General features: G+C 56.3%; 1 protein-coding gene across 5 annotated transcripts in view; it reads left to right on the top strand.

Moving 5' to 3' along the window:
* The window catches only part of PRKAG2 (protein kinase AMP-activated non-catalytic subunit gamma 2), a 261,354-nt gene that overhangs the window by 79,418 nt on the left and 159,353 nt on the right, over window positions 1-22,583 (top strand). For all 5 annotated transcript variants that reach the window (XM_047094666.1, XM_047094665.1, XM_047094664.1 and 2 more), the window contains exon 3: window positions 3,725-4,004. In XM_047094666.1, the coding sequence (XP_046950622.1) occupies window positions 3,725-4,004 (280 nt within the window). The remainder of the gene's footprint in view (window positions 1-3,724; window positions 4,005-22,583) is intronic.

Genomic DNA, 22,583 nt, shown 5'->3' with positions numbered 1-22,583 from the left:
GGGAGCGTGGCTTCGATTCTGCTGACATCTAGCCCTTTCCGTGGATGTGAGGGTGGCCACAGAGGGCCACCGAGGGGCCGCCAGGCTCCTCGGGCGGAGAAGTGCGGACACAGTCGGACACCCGCAGCCTCCCCTGCGTCCCAGGAGCCCTTGTGCAGCTCGATGGATGGGCTACACTTGAGCTCCCCTTGACAGGTGTTCCTGAAGATTCCAGCGGCCAGCCTGGCAATCTGTCACATCAGTCATCCAGGATCTCCGGGCCTCCTCACTGGACCCCTGTCCACGGAGCCCCTGCCCCCAGAGATGGCAGCGCTTTGTCACATACCGTGTCTCTGTGGGAAGCTTCTGGTCACCTTGACCCTGCACAGCTCTGGCGTGCAGTTCCCAGGCCAGCATCTGGGGCCAGGCCAGTGCCGGGATCTCGGGGATGGTTCAGCACCGTCGCGGCCGCTCTGGGTCAGCCGGCATGGCGCCTGGGGTGGGACGGGGCGTCTGCGGAAGGCCTGCAGCGAAGATCTGAGCACCAGGCGGCCTGGCCTTTGCCCCAGTGCCCTCCTGGCCGACGGCTGGAGAGTCCGCTCCCCGTTAGCTCCTGAACTGCACACATCTTGGGAGTCTCCGGGCCCTTTTGTTCGTCCAGAGGCGGCGCGTCGTCCGATTACATTTATCGAAGTATTGCTTCATCGCAGCCTTGCCAGCAGGCGTGAGCCACGGCCCCGTCCCTGGCAGCTTCCGTTGGCCCCCGAATCAGCATCGCCCCCGCCCAGCCTGCAGGGAACAGACGGCTGGCGTGCCCGGCCATCTCATCTCCCCTCTGCCAGGCAGCGTGGGCCCCCGCGGAAGAAGGGGGAGCCGGGCTGTGTCCACCATTGTTTGGCCTTTTTGGGGAGAGGTCTCCTTCCCGTGGGTTCCCTCCTCCGTGTCTGACTCCGTCGGCCTGGAATTCTCAGTGCAGAATGGCATTCCAGTCAGGAGAACCCTAGGGTGCCCCTTGTTTACCAAATAAGGGCCAAGCCAGCGCTCAAGGCCCTCTGCTCCGGGCTCGTGGCGGCCACGTCTTGCCCGCCATTCTCCCTTCCCCCACAGAGCCCAACACGGGCATGTGCCCAGCAGCTCCTCCTTCTCCCTGCAGAGCCCTCCGGGGCCTTGTGGAGCACGCAAACTCGGGGGTCGCCTGTGGGGTTAGCCTCGCAGCTGGTTCCTAAATGCGACCGACTCTCCGCCTCCGCCCCTCAAACCTGACCTTGACTCCGTTTCGTGTCTTCCGGGCTGCTCCCACTCCCTCCAGCAGCTATTTCTGCCACTCTCGGGAGGGAGAGGGTGGAAGGGCCCTGAGGTCCCACGGCACCGCTTACCAGCTTTGTGACCTTCACCGTGCCTCCGGCTGGCCCCTTCCCCTGGCCTCGGGCTCAGGGGTGCTCAGTGAGCGATGGTGGAGGCCACCAGATGGTCTGCCCTGAGCAAATCTGTGCCATCCCCTTGCTGGAAAGCCTCGGGGAAGAGTCAGGTTCTTACACCGCAGGTGGTGTCGCGCCATAAGTCAGCCCTGCCCCGCTGACGCGCCACAAACGTCAGGCAACTGTTAGTTACAAATTCATGACCAGGAGCACGGATCAAATATGCATGGCGTACTCACTGTGTGCCCGGTGCTTCCCCGCCGTCGATCCAGTCAACTTCGCACCCCGTGGGCCGGCCTAGTGTCCCCCCTTGGATGGACGAGGGCCCTGGACCTTAGGTCGCTTGTCCACACCGCTGGAAACGGAGCCGTGATTCAGACTCCAGTCTCCGTGTGCAGGCTCCTTGCCTGCATCGCCCCGCTGTTGGGTCACCTTCCACTCCTTGTGTGACGTTCCCCACCCCCACCCCCACCCCCACCCCCACCCCCGGCCATAGGCGCGTCTGGTCTACTGCGTGGAGAACGTCTCCTTCTTAGTCATTCTTAGGGTTCAGAACAACGTGAGGAAGCCTGAGTCCCATAGGTGGGGGGGATAGTGGCAAAATCGAGAACTCAGAGCACAGGGAGCGGAGGTCTGAAGGCTTTCAATATCAAGGGCTAAAGAGAGAAAAAAATTCACCTCTTTATAAGGAGACGCGCTTGTGGTCTGTGACTGTTGTAGTCCCGGCCTCTGGCCCAGAAGCTCACTCACTGAAGGGACGGACGTGGAGCCCACCTGGGCACCCCCATATGGCCCCACGGGCCCTCTAGTATAAAGTGGGGAGTTGTAGGGAGAAGTGACTTGTGGTTGAGGGTCACTGAGGCCCCCCTCAGCCCCACCCCCACTCCCGGGAGATGCATAACCTCCAGCGAGGAGTCCTAAGCCCAGTTCGGGGCGCCCTCTGGTGGGGGAAGAGCTCACAGGGGCCCTGGGTCGCTCAGACACCCCCCGGGGACAGAGGCCAGAGCCCCACAGATGCTACCTCTGGTCGTGTGCATGCCCTCGTGCCCTCACCTATCTTTGCGAGCCTGTGGCCACCAGCTGGGTGGCATCGCGGGGTCTCCGCACGCTGGGCGGTTCCCTGCCCGGCCTCCTCCTCGCCCTGTGAGCCCCGTGGACCCGTCGCTGTTCCTTCCTACCGTGGGACCGGGTAGGCCCTGAGGTCCTTCTGGCCCCCGTGTTGCAAGTTTGCCAAACCGACAGGAGCAAACGAACGCACAGAGGGTAGCTCCTGTGACTCGGGGGCGGGCGGGCAGGCGGGCGTGACGCCTCGGCTTACAGATGAGGAAACTGAGGCACGACGAGACTAAGTTGTGCACAGGGAGGCCCAGTGAGGGGTGAGTCGGGGTCAGACCCTCGCGCTCAGGCTGCAGGTGTAGCTCTGGCTTCCGACGTCCGTCCAAGTGCGTGAGTCACGTGCCCCGGCTTGACGCCGTGGACGGAGTCGACGTTTCTCAAACCGTAACTACAAGGTCTGGTCACCAGCGAACTGGGCCTTGTTAACTTCCTTCCTGAGCCCTGTCACCAGCCCCAGTCATCCTGATGCCACAGCAGCTTGGGGTGGGGGGGAGGAATTCAAGCCCCAGGCCGGCCGTGGTTCAGGCCTTAGAGGTATACGTTTCCTCCTCTGAATTTTTTTAAATTCTGTGAATTAAGTTACTTCTTTATTAAATTATTTATTAACTTATTTATTTTAGGGAGGGCGAGAGCAGGGAAGGGGCAGAGGGAGAGGGACAGAGAATCGTAAGCAGCCTTTCTGCTGCCAGCACCGAGCCTGACGCGGGGCTCGATCCCGTGACCCTGGGATCGCGACCTGAGCCGGAATCAGGTCGACCGACCGAGCCACCCAGGCGCCCCTGTGTTTCCTCCTTCGAAGAGGGCCAAGAGACCATCGTGCCAGGGTAGTCAGACCTCGAGAAGGACAGACGTGAGGCGTGAAGAAGTAGACGCCAGGAGATAGACCCACAAATAGGATAAAGGGGTCGCTGCCTCTTCCGTGCTCGTCTGCTCCAGGAAGCCCCTTCTAGAGGGCTGGGTGGAGGTCAGCGGAGCCCTGGGTGGTGCTGACGGGCCTGCGGACGGGCCACCCTGGGTCAGGTCCTTTCCTCCGGCCCGTGGGGTCGCTCCCGGTGTGTGTAGAAGAGCTCGGGGCAGGGTGCCACGAAGGTGCAGCCCGGGTGGCGGTGAATATGGGGAGGGACCGGTCCAGCCGCGACGGGTCGGGCGCGGGGCTGAGGTCTGAGTGCCCGTGCTCGGAGTGACCCCTCTGTTTGTCTGTCTCTCCCCAGGTGGACAGCCCCTGCAGCTCGGGCAGCCCCTCCAAAGGGTTCTTCTCTCGAGGCCCCCAGCACCAGCCCTCCAGCCCCGTGTCTGCTCCCGTGAGGCCCAAGGCCAGCCCCGGCTCTCCCAAAACCGTGTTCCCATTTTCCTACCAGGAGTCCCCTCCGCGCTCCCCACGCCGCATGAGCTTCAGTGGGATCTTTCGCTCCTCCTCCAAAGAATCTTCCCCCAACTCCAACCCGTCTACCTCGCCCGGGGGCATCAGGTTCTTCTCCCGCTCCAGAAAAAGTAAGACATTGATGCTATTGTTTCAGGTGGGTGCCGGGCCGCTGGGGACCTTCCTACGGCCCGCGGGGCCACGGTGCCATTTGCGGGGCGCCCAGGCTGGCTGGGTGGCTGTCGGTGACTTGGTGCTGAGTACCTATGTCTGTGGCCGTCCCCCAAGAACGGCCGTCGCCCCGGAACACTGCCGCTTTCCACCTGTCACTCTCTCCCTGTACTAAGGCGTCGGTTCGAGGCTAACCAGAAACATCCCGGTACTCACAGTGTGACTTCTAAGGACAGCCGCGGACACTCTGGCCGGCAGCCTTCCCTGAAATCAGCAGTGCTGTGGTCTGTCAGAGGCGGCCCTCGCGGCCCGTGGCTGGTTTCGTGGGGTTTGAGCGTCCCTGTTTCTGACAGATCCTCACTTTCTGTTCTGGGCTCTGGGCAGCTGGGGTTGATCTAGAGAAACAAGGGAAGGAAACGTATGCTTAAGAGAGAGTTGAGGCTCGTGAGTGTTCATGAGTGGAGGAGAAAATACTCTCCACGGAGCACTGTTGATCATAAGCGGAAATGCACGAGGCAACCTGTAAAGGAGACGGAGTTTTTCTCCTCCCCCCGTGTCTCAGCGCATCGCCCCGCGCCTTCTGGGTTTTTCTGATGACAGAAAGCTCCTGTTGGGGAGGGCAGTGACTTGAGGTCGTCTCTTCCCAGCCTGCATTTGCCCTCAGGACCTGCAGGCTAAAGCGATACTCGATCTGCAAGGCCGGGGCACGCGGTGCAAATTCAGACTCTGTGATTTGCAAGGAGAGGGTGGGGAACGCTCTTCTTTTCTTTTTCTTTTCGTTTCTTTTCTTTTCTTTTTGTGGTGTGGGATATTGTTGCCAGTACCCCCGAAGTCATCCCCCTCGATGAGCAGACCTAAGCATAAATTCACAGATGTCATATGACACAGTGGCCCTCCAGGGGACATCAGGGGGGCAACATGTAGTTGGGAACTATATATACAAAGCCCACGAGGGAGGCCTGTGTCCCAGCACCGATGTCCTCGCGTGCTAGGAAGCATCCCCAGCTTCCTTGACACAGATGCTGAAATTCTCAAATGTCCTCTAAGAGGAGGGGATGTCAGACAGATCTTCATCGGCGTGTCCTGTTTCTTCAACGGTGGCATCAAGCCTCCGTTGGTTATGGCAGAACGAGGCTGCATCGGGCTCCTGGGGCTGCCGTAACAAAGTACCCCAACCTGGATGGTTGGGACAACAGAAATGTCTACTTTCACGTTTCTGGAGGCCGGAAGTCCAAAATCAAGATGTCGGGAGGGTGGTGCTCCCTCTGAAGGGTCTGGAGAAGAATCTTCCGCGACTTCCTCTTGGCTTCGGGTGCTGCCAGAAATCCTCGGTGTCCCTTGGCTTGTAGAAGCATCTCTCCGATCTCTGTCTCTGCGTCCATCGTCGCCTGTGTCTACGTCCGTGAGGCTCTTCTCTTCTTATAAGAGCTAAATCATATTGGATTAGCAGCCCGTCTGTCCGACTCTAGCGTGAGGGCATCTGCGGTGACCCTGTTTTCAGAAAGGTCACCCTCTGAGGTTCCTGGGAAGGCATGAGTCTGGGGTACACTGTCCAAGACAGGACACGGGTTGTATGGGAAAAGCCAAGATGTACAGTTCACATCACGGGCTGGGGGCGTAGACGGTTTTTTGTGGGTGTGGAGTGGCCAGCCTGTTACGACCAGGGTCCTTTCTGAAGGTAGAAAGGAGAAGCCACGATACGGGGTCTGGGAGGGGGGGATGTTGGCTAGTGGACAAGGGCCAGACTCTCAGCTCCCTGGGAAGCAGGAGCCCTTGCTGCCTTTTTCTGTTCGGCATTGTAAAGCGTTCTTCGGTGTTCTCGGCCGGAAGATACCGTTTCAAAGGTCCGTCTCATAAGATGCTATGGAGTAGGCATTGCTTGTCAAGGCTCCTTTCCACCATCTGGCGAGGCAGCTGCAGAAGGGGCTCAGGAGAGCTTTGGAATGGCTTCAGCTGCTCCTAAAGACAAGCATTGATTTCGTGGGGGTGGGCGCTTGGCTTCTCCACAGAAGCTCTCTGGGAAGGGATGTTCAGACCAGAGAAGACCGGGCCCCAGGACACCCGCCCGTGCTACCGCCATTGAACCACCGACCAAGGATGTTTTCCGAGTCCACCCTCTCAAGGTGATGCCTCCTCGAGTTCTGTCTGCCGCCTGCCTCTCTATCGTGTGACTTAGGGCCCACAGGGTGGCGCAGGACCTAAAAGTTCAGCAGCCTCCCGGGTGGCACGGATACACACGCAAGCTGGATAAACACCGTGATCGGTCGTTAGGGGGAAAGGAAGCAGGAAGACAGAAACGACGATCACGCTCCTTTTCAAGGGGGAACTAAAAAAGGAAAAGGAGATAATTCGGTCTTCAGACACTCCGAGAACGAGGAAGGGAATCTAGGTGGGAGCTTCAGTTCCAGATGGTACATCTGGCCCTGGCACCAATGGGTACCCAGGCTGGCGGGCGTTCTTGGCCCAGGGGAGAGAACCAAAGCTCTGTTCTAGAAGGATCTTATCTCATGGAGGAGCTGCCTCCGTGGCGTGGCTGCAGTCTTCCACCGATATTTACCTCTGGCCTAAGGTCCAGTGGCACGTTGATTCGAGACATGTCTTGGGGCTTCTGGGTCTTTCTCGTAATGCCTGCAGCCCCACTATGTAGGAGCAAACCTGTTTCTCTTGAGGGTCAGGGTCTTACCCCACCCAAAACCATAATCTGCTTTTTTGCCTCTTCCTCTCATACACTGGTGGGCAGACTACAGCCTGGGGACGCACTCTGGCCTGCCACCAGTTGTTGTAAATAAAGCTTTATTGAAACAGTCACACCCCTTTATTTCTTTGGAGTGTGGCCGCTTTCACGTTGCAGTGTCAGGATCGAGCAGTTGCAGTGGAGACATTATGGTCCAGAATGGACCCTGTCTCGCACCTCAAGAAATCCGAAGTGGCCTTGTGGCAGTAGAAGCTTCCAGAACAGCGAAACTTTAACTTCGAAAGATTTTTTTTTAGAGTTTGATCTTGCCTTTGGAGATGAGGAAAGGAAAGGAAAGCCCATGGCAGTATGTTCCTGAACTCAAATAATAGTTTAAAGGCTTTTAAAATTTTTTAATATTGATTTTTGAGAGAGGGAGACAGAGCATGAGGGAGGGAGGGGCAGAGAGAGAGGGAGACACAGGATCTGAAGCAGGCTCCAGGCTCTGAGCCATCAGCCCAGATCCTGACGCGGGGCTCGAACTCACGGACCGCGAGATCATGACCTGAGCCAAAGTTGGACACCTAACCGACTGAGCCACCCAGGCGCCCCGAAGTTTTTTAGATAATAATAAAACAATCTTGCACAGTCAGCAAAGCAGGACCTCAAGAGTGGTTTAATGTCACGTCACTAAACTTTGCTTTCTAATCGTTATTAATTATTGTAATGTAAATATTCTGCCTGATAAACGTAAACAATTACAAATGCCTATTACGTGCAGTCTAAGTGTGTCCTATGTAACAGTTGTTTTAATCTTCATAAAAAACCCTATAAAGTCGTATTTTTACCATTTTTATCAAAATAAAAACTGAGCCACAGAGAGGGCAAGTCATTGAGCAAAGGCCACACAGCTGGTAAGCGGTGGAACCAAGATTTGAACTCAGGTGACCTAACTCCCGAATCTACTTTTAACCCAGATACGAAGACTCTTCTTTAAAGGAGGGGATTTTAGGAATATAGAAGCCAATAATAGGACAATAGCCGGCCATTGAAGAGAAAGGAAAATAGAGGTATTTCCTTGGTTGTTCCTTGCACCAAACTCACTTCCATGTGGAACGAAACTTTACATGTTATTTAAACGCCCCGAAAAGTGGATGAAAATCTTGGGGTGTCAGGCCTTTGTAAAGGGTGCAAAAAATATGTGTGTAAACGCGATGGGAGCGTTCACAGCCTTTCTCACCATCCCCAGAAGTTTGCAGGCTTGATGCTGAGAGCGTCGGTACATTGGTCTGGGTAGAGAAGAGTTAGATGGTCCGCGTGGGAAAAGCACGAGCTATCCGAGGGAGCAATGCTTAGGTACTTGATGGGGTCCAGGGAGTGAACGGAAGACTCCAGAAGGTGGATTTGAGCTGGGCGGGACGTGGGAGTTTGGGCAGTGAGACCAGAGCCCGAAGCTCAGTTACTGTTCTGGGGAGGACGGAGGGGCAGGGACACCTCTAGAGGGGTGCTCCGGCGTTCAGGGGACACCACCGCACCCCCAGCTCCCACCCTGCCCCTTAACACCTCCTCTTTTTTTTTTTTTTTTAATGTTTATTTATTTTTGAGACAGAGAGAGATACAGAGTGTGAGTTGGGGAGGGGCAGAGAGAGAGGGAGACACAGAATCCGATGCGGGCTCCGGGCCCCGATCTGTCAGCACAGGGCCCGACGCGGGGCTCGAACTCACGGACCGCGAGATCGTGACCTGAGCAGAAGTCAGACGCTCGACCGACTGAGCCCCCAGGAGCCCCTCAACACCTCCTCTTTGGAAGGGCCCTCCTCGGGCGCCTGCACAGAATAGAAGCATTCTCCACACCACACTGCTTTTTCTCCGCTGCAGATAGCGGGTCTTTATCGCTTCTCTCGGCTGCCCTTCCCTCCAGAACGTACGCGCTGTGAGACGAGGGCCTCTGTTTCGTCCCGGGCTCTTTTCTCAGTGTCTAGAACGGCGCTGGGCACTTAGAGGGCATCCAACAAACCCCTTGCCTTTGTTCATCGGTGAGTCCGCCCGCTGGCCTGGGCTCTCAGGCCTGCCGCTTCCGAAGACGGGGCATTGCCCGCATTCAGCGAGAGGTCTCGGTGGCTTGGAGGAGCGCGACTCTTCGCAGCGACGATAAAGGAAAGACAAGTGAAAACTGACCACGGAAGGAAGACCGCTTCAAAAAAGCAAACACGCACGCACGCACACCGATGCTCCCTCGGAGCCCGGCCGGCGGAGAGGTTTCCCTCTGGCCTTCGCACAGAAGACCGCTTGCCGCGGAGGCCACGTCCCTGGCTCCCTCAGGCCCTGCAGCTGCTCCGAGTTGTCATGCACGTCCGTCCATCATCGGGCCTCGCCCTCTGCCTCCTGAGGTGGACGTCGGGTCCCAGGCCGCCTTGCGGAGGGAAGAAGCCGCCAACCCGCCAGCCTGGAGCTCTTTCCTCGGCCGCCGGCCCCGGCCTGTGGCTTCTCGGTGACCTTCCAGCAAGCCCCGTCGAACAGCTTTTTTAGTCTCCATCTCAGGCTCCCGTAGGACCCGTGCCCGCAGGGACCAGCACGTATCCCTTCCTTGGTCTGTCCCTGGAGCGCATTCCTTCCTGCCTTCTAGCAGCGGTAGCCCCAGGTGGGAGAGCTTGTCCTGAGCTCAGTTGTCCGTGGTCTTTCCCCAGGATTTCTGTCTTCCGCTGGCAAAGGGCACGCTTTCTCCTGGAAGTAACTTCAGCATGGGAATCGAATCACGGGGGCGCCCTGAGGTCCATTCTCTAGGCTGCGGCCAGGGGGCGCCACCAGGCTGGCCACTGGTGCCCGGGACGGGGCGGCTGGCTCCCACCCGCACCCAGGTAGACGGCTTCGAGCTGGCCGAGGTCTGCAGATGTGAGACCTTCCTCATTCAGGTCCTGTGCACCGCCCCCCCCCCCCCGCCCGGAAGTCTCGTGCCCGTCCTCCCACCCTAGTTTGAACTCGGAATATCCGGATGTATCTTCTGTCTCCTTGTAAAGTGCCCCGGATCCTTTGTGGAGCAAGGCAGGCTATGAACTATGAGGACACAAACCTTCATTTCCTTGATGACGCTTTTGAAACTGGGCCAGATTTGGGGCGCCTGGGTGGCACAGTCGGTTAAGCGTCCGACTTCAGCCAGGTCACGATCTCGCGGTCCGTGAGTTCGAGCCCCGCGTCGGGCTCTGGGCTGATGGCTCAGAGCCTGGAGCCTGTTTCCGATTCTGTGTCTCCCTCTCTCTCTGCCCCTCCCCCGTTCATGCTCTGTCTCTCTCTGTCCCAAAAATAAATAAATGTTGAAAAAAAAATTTAAAAAAAAAAAAAAAGAAAGAAACTGGGCCAGATTTGGTCACACCGCGTCTATAGCATGCTCCGCTTGACAGAGAACTGTAGAACTCACTGGATTCTCTCACCCCGGTGGACGCTTTGATGTCAGTCATTATAACTTGGAAAGCCCAGACCTCGCGCCTCCCCCTGACATTTCTAGAAGAATTCCCCTCTCTTCTCCTTCGGATTCAAGATTTTATCGGCCAGCGTGCGTTTTGTTCAAAGGGAGAGCTCTCTCTCGGGAGTGTTTACATTTCCATAAGAAACAAAAACCTCGTTTTGGCTTAATGCTGAAGAAAGATGTTCTGATTGTGAAACTGAGTGTCTGAAGCCCCTGGTGGCTTAGCCTCTCAGTAACCACCAGCCTTCAGATAAATCAGGTCCTTTTTACTTCCTACCGGGGAAGGGTCCTGGAACTTTGACAACCGAAGTCGGACGCTCAACCGACTGAGCCACCCAGGCACCCCCGTCGTTGGCTTTTGAGGATGGATTTTCTAACTGTAAAGGGATCTCTTTGGGCAAATGATGTTTTGGCTCAAAAGTCAGGATAAAGATATGACAGTAGAAATGCCAACACACAGCCATGATACCGGTCTCGTTATTGATTGTAAATGAGCTTTAAAAGTTTGGGGTAGAGGGACGCCTGGGTGGCTCCGTCGGTTGAGCGTCCGACTTCGGCTCAGGGCGTGATCTCACGGTCTGTGGGTTCGAGCCCCGCGTCGGGCTCTGGGCTGATGGCTCAGAGCCTGAAGCCTGTTTCCGATTCTGTGTCTCCCTCTCTCTCTGCCCCTCCCCCGTTCATGCTCTGTCTCTCTCTGTCCCAAAAATAAATAAACGTTGAAAAAAAAATTAAAAAAAAAAAAAAAGAGTAAATAAAGAAAAAAAATTTAAAAAATTAAGAAGTTTGGGGTAGGGAGCACCAAACCAGCCCTGAGGCATTTCTGTCCCTGAGACCATTTCTGACACCCGAGAGGAGGAGGCAGGTTTCTGGCCGGTGAGTTTTGTTGTGGCCTCACTTCCCACCTCCAGACTCCACACCACCCTCCCAGGTTCCCACCAATTAGTGTTTTCCCCCAAATGTCTCCTTTTTACAAGCATCTTCCCGCATGGATTTTGGTAAACGTTGTTGTTGCCATGAGTGATTCTAGAACATAGACTTCAGGCCTGCGGCCAGCTGCTTCCTCACCCTCAACGGCTGAGCGTGTGTGAGAATTGATGATGGCATCTTGGGATCTTTCTAGAAGACTTGCGGGAGGGGGCTGAGTATTCTGCGTCGTGCTCTGTTGTGCTATTCACGTGGTGTCCCAGAGAAAGGGCCTGAGATGGGGTCTGAAATTGCTGTTTTATTGTAGTTCCTGGAGGTACACGAATAGCCTTCAGGCTCTGCGCACAACAGACATGCAAAAGCATCGTGGAGGAGGTTGTCCAATCGTGTTAGGAAGACACTGGGTCCAGATGCAAATGCCATGGGCAGGGTCAGGTTAGCGGGGCAGGGATACGGGGGTCAGAGAAAGGCATTAAAGTCAAGTTGTCAGGCAAGGGCTAGGTTGGAGACTCAGGTGAGATGAATAACTTATTCCAGACACTGTTCGGTAGATTATAAAAATATACAAGTTCGCTTAACCCTTATAATAACTTTTGTGGATTTAACTGTGTCCCCGCCGAAGAGAGATGTTGGGGTCCTAACCCCCAGTCATCTCCGAACGTGACCTGATTGAAATACAGCCATGGCAGGTGTAATTAAGATAAAGCCCCACTAGAGTCAGGTGGGCACCAAATCCAACACGACTTGTGTTTTGTAAGAAGACGGGCACGCGGGGTGAAGCCACGTGACAAAGGCAGAGACCGGTGGGGTGGTTCTAGAAGCTGAGGGATGCCAGAGGTTGCCAGCAGCACCGGAAGCTGGAAGAGGCAAGGAAGGATCTGGCGGCTTTTCAGGGGGAGCTGCTGACACCTCAGTTTCAGACTTTGAACCTGCAGACTGCGAGGCAATACATTTATTATTATTATTTTTTCACGTCTATTTATTTTTGAGAGAGAGAGAGGGAGACGCAGAATCCGAAGCAGGCTCCAGGCTCTGAGCCGTCAGCACAGAGCCCGACGCGGGGCTCGAACCCACGAACCGTGAGATCATGACCTGAGCGGAAGTCGGGGCTTAACTGACTGAGCCCCCAGGCGCCCCTAGGCAATACGTTCCTGATGTGCTTTGTCACTGCGACTTTCCAAGAGGGCAGTTTGAGTAGCCGGGGAAGGAAGGAGAGCGTGTTACCGGGCCGAGGACTGAGACAGAGATGGCTGCTTTCGAGGTGTTTGGGTCAGAAGGGAAGGGGAGGGGAGGGAGGGGCGGCAGATACCTGGTGCCCAAAGGCGGCGTGAGCTCCTCTACTCCTCCCGGCCCCTCCCTGCACGTGAAGCGGTTTCCACCAAAGTCGGGGACAGGACATCACTTCCTGCCCGTGTGCGTCTACAAGGCTGGAGGCGAAGACAGCCGGGTGCTGAGGGTGTCGGAGGCTGGGGGCCCGGATCCGGTGCCTCAGTGGGGAGGGCAGCGGGGCCAGCCGCCTTCCCGGGCGGGACGGAGACGAGACCAAGAGAAACCCTTCTCACGTGGAACCCCTGAGAACCTGGGCTCATTTCTTGCTGGGGCCCCCCTGAGCCGATCCTGAGGTGTGAAGGTAGACTGGGAGTGAGTGGGTGGCTTGGCGTTAATGGAAGTTTTGGATTGGCCTATTTTAAGATAGGAGAGATGAGCGCATTTATAGGCTGAGAGGCAAGGAGCCAAGGTCAATACGCCGGCGGGTTGTGACAGGCCAGGGACGTGAGCCTGTGTCCCTCACTGGTGTCGGCTTCTGTTCTCCATTAGACTGCTGGGCTTGTGCTTGGGGGACGCCTCCGTTTGTCCTCGTGGCCCCGACAAGGCTGTCTGTCTCCCCAGTACTGCCTTCACCCACTCCGAGGCCATCTGGGTCCCTCCGGGTTGTTCGGGGACTTGCGCTGCTGCGGGTGGGGACCTCCTGTTCGCACCACCAAGCGCGTTTCTGCAGGTGGCTGCCACGGCGTTTATCAGTGAGCTCTGAGCTCAGGCTCAAGGTCAGGTCTGCAAGACGGCTGCTAATCCCTGACAAAAGTGACTTGTTCTGGGTCCCAAGGCTTGGTAGTGACGTCGGTGTGCGTGAGCTCGTCTGGTCTGAACGCGGCAGGTGCTGAGCACAGTGTGACCCGTCCCTGTCCTGAGGACTCCCGGATTTTGCTCCTGAGAAGAACCAGGCCGCCCCTCTGACTTCACTGAATTAACCCTGCCTCTCAGTGGTGGCTCCTCCCTGGGGCCCTGAAGAGCCACGATACAGTCTCTTCTGCACCTCTTTGGTCCTCACACATACATATATATGTTAGAGCGTGTGCACACATCTGCGTAAATACTGTCAGATAGCTGAGCCCCCTTCCTCTATTAGGCACGTTCTGAGAAATGTTTTCCTGCCTGTTGCCGAGATCGTCTCGAGCTCTGGAGACTCAGAAGGCGGCCATGCTGCCCTCGGCTGCTACGTGCAGCCCCTTTCTCTTGTCTTTTCTGCCCCCTGTCCGCTGGCCCCTCCTTCTCCAAAGTTCCAGTGCATGGCCTGTCCCTACCACGTGTTGGCGGACTCTGATAACCCGTCTGACAGCTGCCCCTCCCCTTTCTTCTGTACGGAGCCTGGTTTTATTCGGGGCCCAGCCCCAGAGCAGGACCTCCCATTGGTCTGATTCAGTTGGAATTATCCCTTTCCCATTGGGGAAGTGCCTGGCTTCGGGGCCACTGGCCTGGAGGGTGAACCGGGACCTATGTCTTGCCAACAAAATGTAAGGAGAACTCTGTGAGGAATCAAAGAAGACGCACCTCCCCCAACAAAAAAGAGACACACGAGAACTAATTCCCTCTCCTTACTTTGTGGTTTCCAGCCACGGTGGCCATCTTGTGACCATAGCCAACATGCAAGATGGCGGAACAGGAAGGTGGGAACGTAATCCTCTTACATCACTGAGCTTAGCATTCTAGATGACACATGTCTTTGTAGTTTAGTCTCTTTTAAGTTATGTTTCTCCGGTATAGGTCAGTAAAGGATCCTGACTGATACACGTCTCTTTGGTAACAGAGGTGAGATTCATCTGGATGGCAACCAGAGCAATGCTGAAAAATTGGGAATATTCCAGATGGAAGGCTGGGGGCGGGAGGAGAACTGGAGCACAGTCTTTAATTTCCCCCTGTGCTATGAAGAAAACTAGAGCAGGGTACAGAGGCAGATGGGGGTGCTGTTTTGTGGAGGATGGCGAGGGAAGGAGAAGTCCCATAGGGTGACCATGACTGAGCCAGCCAAGAGCAGTGCAGAAGTCTTAAGACAGGGGAAGTGCCCAGTGCAGGTGAGCAAAAGCGTCACAAAAATGTCAGTTCCCAGCCTTTTTGTTTTTTTCCTCCCAAACTCACCCTCAACAGAGTAGATAACCGAACACGCTTATCAGGCCGACTTTGGGCCAGGTCTGGTTGTTAGAGTTCTGCCTTCTGTAAACTCACTTTTTCTATATGCCATTCCTCCCACTGTTTCCTTAAAAAAAGAAAAAAAAAAAAGTTTACTTTTGAAAAGTTCCTACGTTGTGTTCAATGACTTGAGAGGCTCTGAAGGGATGGCCGCCGTGGGTCCAAAGTCCCGGGGCGGCCGGTCGACCTCGAACCACAGAGCCGAGTGAAGGCCATCCGTATTAAATCTCTCCTGCGTTCAAGACAAGACGGGTTTACTCTGTGTCCCCCTTTTGCCTCCATATTCTGAATGCTCGTTTGAGCCTGATTTTCCATAGAAAAATGTGGGGGTGAGAGAGCAGATCTGGGTTCCATTAACAGCCCCCCATCGGGCACCGCACGCTTCTGGGGTTTTTCTGGCTTTGTGGCCGAGTGACCACTAGGGGGCGATACAGCCTCACATGCTGAGCCTTATGCCCCAGCCGGTTGGCTCTGCCCAGAGGACAGAGGCAGGACTCGCTCGCTGTCCCTGCCTGGTTTTTCCCAGCTTGGGAAGTCTACCTTCAAATGCATAGCCCACACAGAAGAAAGCTGATGTCCCTGAGCAGACGGGTGGACCTCACACCTGACCAGCCCCCACCAGGCCTTTTAAGGGGGGGTTGAAGGTGGGGGGGGATCATTTCACTTTGACTACATTTGCTCAGTCGGTATTTAATGAGAACCTGCTATGTGCCAGGCACCCGGGATACAGCCAGCGGGAAGTGAGCTCCTGCCCTTGTGGGGATTACGTTCTAGGGAGGAGAGAAAAGGAGATGCATGGCTGGGGTTGGAGGCAGCTGTTCCGTGTTGGGCCATGGGAAACGGAGGCATCGAGCAAGGGTGGGATAGAACCGGGGAGCCGACCAGCCGGACGGGCGCGTGGGCAGAGGGAGGAACGGCGCAGGGGTCCTGAGCGGGGGCACCTGCCGAGCCTTGTGCTGGTGTGGCTAGAACTGAGCGAGGAGGGAGACGCTGGTGAGGTCTGCGAGGCAGGGCGGGGGCCTTGCAGGCCAGGGCAGGACTCCAGGTTTTCGCTGAGCGATCGTCAGCACGTGTTGTTCAGCGAATGTCCTGCTCTCTGGAGGCATTAGCCGGCTACTGGGCAGGGAGGGTCGGGGGGGACCAGCTGGGAGCCGCTGGAGTAGACCTGGAGATCTGTCTTGGTGGCCTCCACCTCCTTTGAGACGTCCTCAAACCCTGCCATCTCCAGAAAGCCGTACCTTAAGATCAGCTTGCCGTGAGCAGTCCGCCAGAGCTCAGAAATACAACTGTTATTTTAAGTATCTGCGCGCTCCGTGTTCCCCTCCGATCTGCTTCGGGTGCCTTCTGTCTTCCGGAAGATCGTGTGTTTCGTGTTCCACTCGCTTGCCTCTTACTTTCCCCCACGCTCTTCCAGGTCCACGCGCTTAAGGCAGAGCCTTAAGCAACACAGTGCCTCCCCCCCCCCCCACCAAGGCCTCTGACTGTGGTCCTCCCTGAGGAGAGCACGGGGGTCTGGGCGGAGGGTGCAGCTGGGTAAGCAGATGTATCTAGAGGAAGGATGAAAAGCTGCCGTAACCTGCAGGAAAAGGGCTGGTCCCCATCACACTGTAAAGGGGAAAGTCATTTGGGGTCCCCCGGGGCTCCCTTTTCTGTCTTCTTCCCCTTGGGGGCTCCTGGCTCCGAGAGCGACAATGCCTTACCCTCTCCCCCGCCACCCCAGACCAAGACCAGCTTGCAGGGACAGGTCTGACACAGGCATTCAAACCAGCATGTACGTGACAGAAGTGAAAGTTTCCGTATTTCGGGCGCGGTTGGCACACTTAGTGTATAACTGAGGAGGAGTTCCTGCCAGACGTTTCGGAAGCAGTTGTCTCTTCAGAACCCCACGGTCGTGCAGTGATGGCTCTCGGGGTCTCAGACAGGGTGGCATTTTGGCAGCTGGCCCCCCACTGAGCAAGAAATGGTATCTCGTTGTCATACGTGGGCACTAGTCTACACTGAGTGACGGCTATGGAGGGAAGTCAGCGCCACCCCCCCCCCCCCACCACCCGGGCCCTGGAACGTTATCTTTGTCCTACCAGAAAAACACATTGAAAATCGCTGACCTGGGCAGCCACCTACTCTCATTACACTGACGGCGACTCAAGGTCACGACCGTGGCATCTGGAGGACGGGCAAAGAGGAAAAGGTGGAGGGCAGATCCCGGGACCCAGGGAGTGTGCGTCGGCCCAGTGGGAGGAACTTACCGCACGGGGCGTGAAGGCGAGGCCAGAAGCCTCACCCCAGGCTGCATGGATTGGGATGTCTTTGACGGTGACCCCCAGCAAGAGACACGTCGTATGCGGTAATCCAGAACATGCATGTTTTTCTCCAGCGTCGACCCTGGCCTCTGCCCTCTATTTCCAATTCGATGCCCGTTTGTTCTAAAAGCGTGCTTTCTCTGACCCACACGGCTGGTTTCATGGGTGGGGGGGGTGCGGCTGGGGGGGGGTGCGCTTCAGAAGATACCACCCTCGCTGGTCATGAAGCGCAGGAAGGCTGTGGAACGCTTGCAAAGTGGGTCTGGCTGGGAACTTCCAGGGGCTTTGCCAGAGACGAGCCGTGGTAGACGTTCGAACTCTCCAGGACCGGCTCACCGCTGCGACCGAGGTCACGTGGACTTTGAACACCCCAAATAAAGTTAATTTTCGGTGGGCCGTTAAGCCGAAATACCAAAATCCCGCCACGGGTGACTGTCCTCCCGGAATAGGTTACGTCTCCGTTCCGTCAACCCGGCTCGTTGTCTGTGGATCCGAATCGAAGGGTGCCCTGCCAGCCGTTTGAAATGCGCATGAGCTTTCCAGAGGAGTTTGTTTAACTTGGAAAACTCCTGGTCCTTTCACACCATGTCTATCTTGGATCACAGACAGCTTCTCCTTTCTCTGCCGGCAACTTGAGTTGATTTTTCAAATACAAGTTTGTTTTCCCGTAAAATGCCAGAGGTTTTGTACTGTGTGCGAAGGAATGAACTTTAGAGCCTCGAGTCTCTGATTCACATGCCAAGGGCTTCCCGGTGCCGAGAACCCCCTGCCTCGCCTTACCCTCGGAGCCGGCCAACGCCAGGCGGCCCGCCAGCCTGTGAGCGTGCCCGCGCGCACAGGGGTCCGAGAGAGTGACTTTCGTCCCCCAGCACTTGGGTCTGGAACTCGAGGCTGGCTTCTGTGCAGAACGTCTGTACCGACCGTTCTCGGTCTTCCGTTCTCTTGAGGAATCTGGTCTCGTTACAGGTCAGTCGGCTACCTGTGCGACCGAACTATCCGTGTATTTAAAACAGCCAGAACTTAATGGCTGTGTGGTTATAAAGGTGAGGGAGAAGGTTGCTGAGAAGCTAAGCGGGACTCAGGGAGGCAAACCAGAGATGAGCACGAAGCCTGTGCCTTTCCTGGGTCGGAGAGGTGGACGGAGGAGGGCAGCCCCGGGGCAGGGTGGGGGCTGGAACTGGGGAGCCGCGGTTGGCGGTCGGTCTGCCTGGATGGATGGGGAGCGGCCACGGTCAGAGATGCCACCCAGGGCCAGAAGCCAGCTGAGAAAGGAGCCTGGGCGTCACGGCTGCAGGGACAGGTCCCTGTGTGCCCAGCAGAGCAGGGGACCCGCTAGGAGAGCGAGTGAGAACCCACAGCAAGGTGCCAGCCCCTGAGTGGATGCCACCGTGCGACGGTGAGCCCTGGGTGCTGTGCTCTGCCCCTGGGTGTGGCTGATGCATCCAGGCACATCCCTCCCCGCCCCCCCCCCCAGCCCTGTGGTGACAGGAAGCCGAGAGGGTCTTAGGGAAACTTCAGTGTCACCTCCATTGACAGGAGTCAGCTCTAGGATGTCCTTGATATGTGGTCCCGCCACTGCTTTCCCGTGTGCAGATTCCCGTGTTTGCCGATCGCTCCCTGGGCATCGTTTGCGTGCCCGGTTTTGCACCTCGCTCTCAGGGGACGTCCCAGGACCTGTGCAGCTAGCTGGTGCCCATGCCTCAGCGGCAAGAGGCCTGGGGAGGGGGGGGCGGCCAGCAGGAGAACTTGGCCCTCCAACGTGCCTCAAGGGGCCCTGAGGCTCTCCCTTCCCAGCCACGCTCCGGAGCAGGTAGACACTGGCCGCTCCCCCACCCCGACCCCCAATCACCTTATTCGCTTGCCCCCAAATTCCAGCTGCCCCTCTCGCCCCCGCCTCCGGCCTCCGGGACCTGATTTTCTTTCCTCCCACACGCGCTCTTCTCACGCCCGGCAGCCCGTCCTTTGCACGCTTCATCTGCGTGGCCCTTCCTTCCCGTGGGAAGCCCAGGGACGTGACCGGAGCCCGAGCGGCACGCGCAGGGTCGTGGGCACACGGTTAGGCGGGGCCGGCGTCGGGTGGAGGCGCGTGCCAGGCCACGTGGCAAATATTTTAGGCTTTGTGGGCCACCCCACGCCTCTTGTAGACACGAAGCCACAGACAAAACGTAAACCGCGTTCCAATAAATCTTTATTTATAAAAGCAGGCGGCCCGCAGGAACCGACTGAGCCCCCCCCCCCAGGCGTCCCCGTCTCACCCCCTTCTCCATCCCGCAAATCCGGTCTCGCCGTGTCGTCCACACCCAGGCCCTTGGCTGGCTCTGAGCTCATCTCATGGCCAGCCCACCTGGCCTCCGCCACCGTGGGTCCCAGTGATGGACAGACACCGTGCCGTACCTCCCGGTTTCCCCTTCAGAAGTGAGGGGGCTCGGTCCCCACGCTGCGGGCTGCGACGACGACAGAGAGCCCCCCCCCCCTCCCCACAGCGTCGCCCCCCTTCCGAAGCAGGACGGCACCTGACAGCTGGGCAGGGAGTAGCTGTGGAGGGCTGGCCCCCTCGCCCCCCTCAGGGCAGCTCTGAGGGGTCGCCCCAGCTCCCGAACTCTCTGTAGGGGCCTCACCGGGTCTGCGTGGCCTCTCAGTGTCACGTGAGGCCCAAGCCTGCCTCCTTGCTTTCCTCGTGGCGGGTGTTGATCCCCAAATACGAGTCCTGCATGCCAGTTCCCGTCTCGGGTCTGTTTTACGCTGCGCCTGGCTAAATAAGGCTTTCCCCGGCTTGGCTGTGCTCCTGCGCCCTGCATCCCATCCTCAGTCCGCCCTCCCCCCTCCCCACCCAGCCGCCCTGGCTCAGCCAAAGCCAGGGCAGGGCTCACCAGCCACTGCTGGAGCTTTCTGGATCGGGGCAGCTGGTGAGACTGAATCCTGGGGCCGAGCCGACTTCAGAAAAACGTGACTCATCTTGCCTACCCACAAAGAAAGGAAAAGTATGCGTGGCATCCAAGTTTCCTGAAAAGTTCAGCCAACACATTGCAGAGCTATGTGGCCTGGCACCTAGCGTGGGTCCCCTGGGAGAGCGCCCTCTGCTGGCGATCATGCAGGTGTCCCTGAAAGGTGCCAGTGAGGGCGCCAGCCTGGGCTGGGCTGCCGGGTTATTATTATAAGGGGAGGTTGCTGTTCTTTGGGCAAAGGCAAGGGGAGGTTTCCGGAAGAGTCTCCTTTCCCTCGGAGAACCGTGATGGTGGGCCACGGTGGGGGGAGAGGCTAATGGACCCTGCGTTCTGGCCGCACCGCTTTCTTAATTCCTCGGTGAAAGTAACATTTCATGTTGGCAATTTCGGACTTACAGAAAAGTTGCAAACATAGTACAGAGAATTCTCACGTACCCTTCATCCCGATTCCCCGGCGCGAACAGTTTAGCACATTGGCTTGTATCCCACCGCCCGCCCCCCACCGAATATGTAAATATTTGTGCACGTGTTTGTATGAAATCTGAACCATCGAGAATAAGCTGCAGGCATAATGTCCCTTTACCCCTAAATACTTCAGTGCGTATTTCATTCAAATGAGCACATTCTCCAAAGTAGAGTTTACTTCTCAAAATCGGGAAATTGACGTTCATCCGGTAGTATTCGCTAAAGCGCAGGCCTTATTCACCATTCACAAATTATCTCAATAACATCTTTTGGAGGAGGAAACCCCCAGTGAAGCATTGCATTTGATTCTCCTTTCTCCTCCGACTGTCTTCATCCGGAGCAACCCTCTGTCTTGTCTTTCACCATCTCAGCATTTTCCAAGACCACAAGCTGTTCATTGTGTAGACCGCTTCATGTGGGGTTGGCCTGACACGTCCTTACGCCTAGATGCGGGTTCCCTGGTCGGGCAGTGTCCGCGTCTCGTGTCCTGTCCCGGCATCACGGTGGGAAGCAGGTGATGTCACTCTGACCTGTCCCTGCTGATGCTTACTAATCACTTGGTTAAGGGAAGCGTCTGCCACAGTAAGAGCCCAATTAAGTTACTCTTTGGGGGGCACCTGGGTGGCCAGTTAAACGTCTGACTTCGGCTCAGGTCATGATCTCATGGTTCGTGAGTTCGAGCCCTACGTCGGGCTCTCTGCTGACAGCATGGAGCCTGCTGGGAAATCTCTGTCTCCCTCTCTCTCTCTCTCTGCCCCATCCCCACTCATGCTCGCTCGCTCTCTCTCAAAAATAAGTGAACTTTTTTTTTTAATTATTATCTTTCCCTTTGTAAGCAATAAATATTTCATGGGGAGTGATTTGGGGAGTTCTGTAAATATCTTCTTTGTCACCAAACTTGCGCTTGCTAGGTTTTTATTTTATTTTTAATGTTTATTTTTGAGAGAGAGAGAACGAGCAGGGGAGGGGCAGAGAAAGAGGGAGACCCAGAATCTGAAGCAGGCTCCGGGCCCTGAGCTGTCAGCACAGAGCCCGACGCGGGGCTCGAACTCACGAGCGGTGAGATCGTGACTTGAGCCGAAGTCAGCCGCTTAACGGACTGAGCCACCCGGACGCCTCTTCCTTTGCTAGTTTTAGCACCGGTTGACTAGCCTTGCCTGAATTATGACCAGGGTGGTGGCCAAAAGGTGATATGGTCTGATTTTATCGCTAATTCTATGTCGATTGATTGGAATTGCACTCAGGAAGGAAATCTCCTTTTCTGTGTGTGTGTGTGTGTGTGTGTGTGGACATATATGTATGTATGTACTCACGGATTCCTGTTTCAGTCAACAATTTGGTTTGTCACGATCCTACTTGGATGTTTGAGTTGTCCCTGACTTGGCCAGCAGGAGCCCCTCAGGCAGGTCCCTGTTTCCTGTGACCGTCCCCATTGTTGTGGCAGAAACACTGCCTTACTTGCTGGTGCAGCAAAGTGTTCGAGCCTCATCGTGTCCTTTCCCTGCCCTGGCCTGGAATCAGCCATTTCTCCAAAGAGCCCTAGTTACGTCCAGTGGCCAGTAGTATTTAGAAATAGGATCTAGGCGCTAAATGTGCTCGGGGCTATTGGAGCGTCGCTGCTTTTAGGTCCTCTGAGCAGACACACTGGAGATATACTCACATCTGGGAGAGCAGGTGGATCCAAGAAAGAAGGTACATCCACACAGCAGAGTGCTATGTGGCTGTAGAAAAAAATACACAGATGATATCCTTGAGCCAATATGGCAGCCGTCCCATACAACCGTCCCATCGTATGGACGAATAGAGGGTTCTCAAGAGACACGGAAATGGCCCTTGGACGGTAGTAAAAGCACTTAGCCATCAATACAAAGCCTTCCCCCAAATCCAGATTGTCGAGGAATTCACAAATATTTTCCTCTAGTATCCGCATGGCTTGACTCTTTTTTTGTGTGGTAAAATACACACCACGTATCATTTGCCTTCTTAATCACTTTAAAGCGTACCGTTCAAAGGCATTAAGTCCATTCACGTTGCCGTGTGACCTTCACCACCACCTAGTTTCAGAACTTTTTCATCGCCCCGCACGGAAACCTTATACCCACTACTCCCAACCTCCCCCCCTCCCCGCCCCCCAGCTCGGGCAACACCCATCTGTGTTCTGTCTCTTTGGATTTTCTTCTTCTGCACACGCCGCGTAAGTAGAATCATGCAAAACGTAACCTTCTGTGTCTGGCCTCTTCCACGGCGCATACTGTTTTGAAGGTTCATCCACGACGTAGCAGGTATCAGAGCTTCATTCTTGT

Source organism: Lynx rufus, unplaced genomic scaffold, assembly GCF_022079265.1.
Source record: "Lynx rufus isolate CCGP_SWC_20201006 ecotype Redwood Valley unplaced genomic scaffold, mLynRuf1.p SCAF_4, whole genome shotgun sequence".
In the NCBI taxonomy this organism is placed as follows: Eukaryota; Metazoa; Chordata; class Mammalia; order Carnivora; family Felidae; genus Lynx; species Lynx rufus.
Note: the sequence above shows the minus strand (reverse complement) of the source record. Positions and strands in the feature narration are given on the sequence as shown.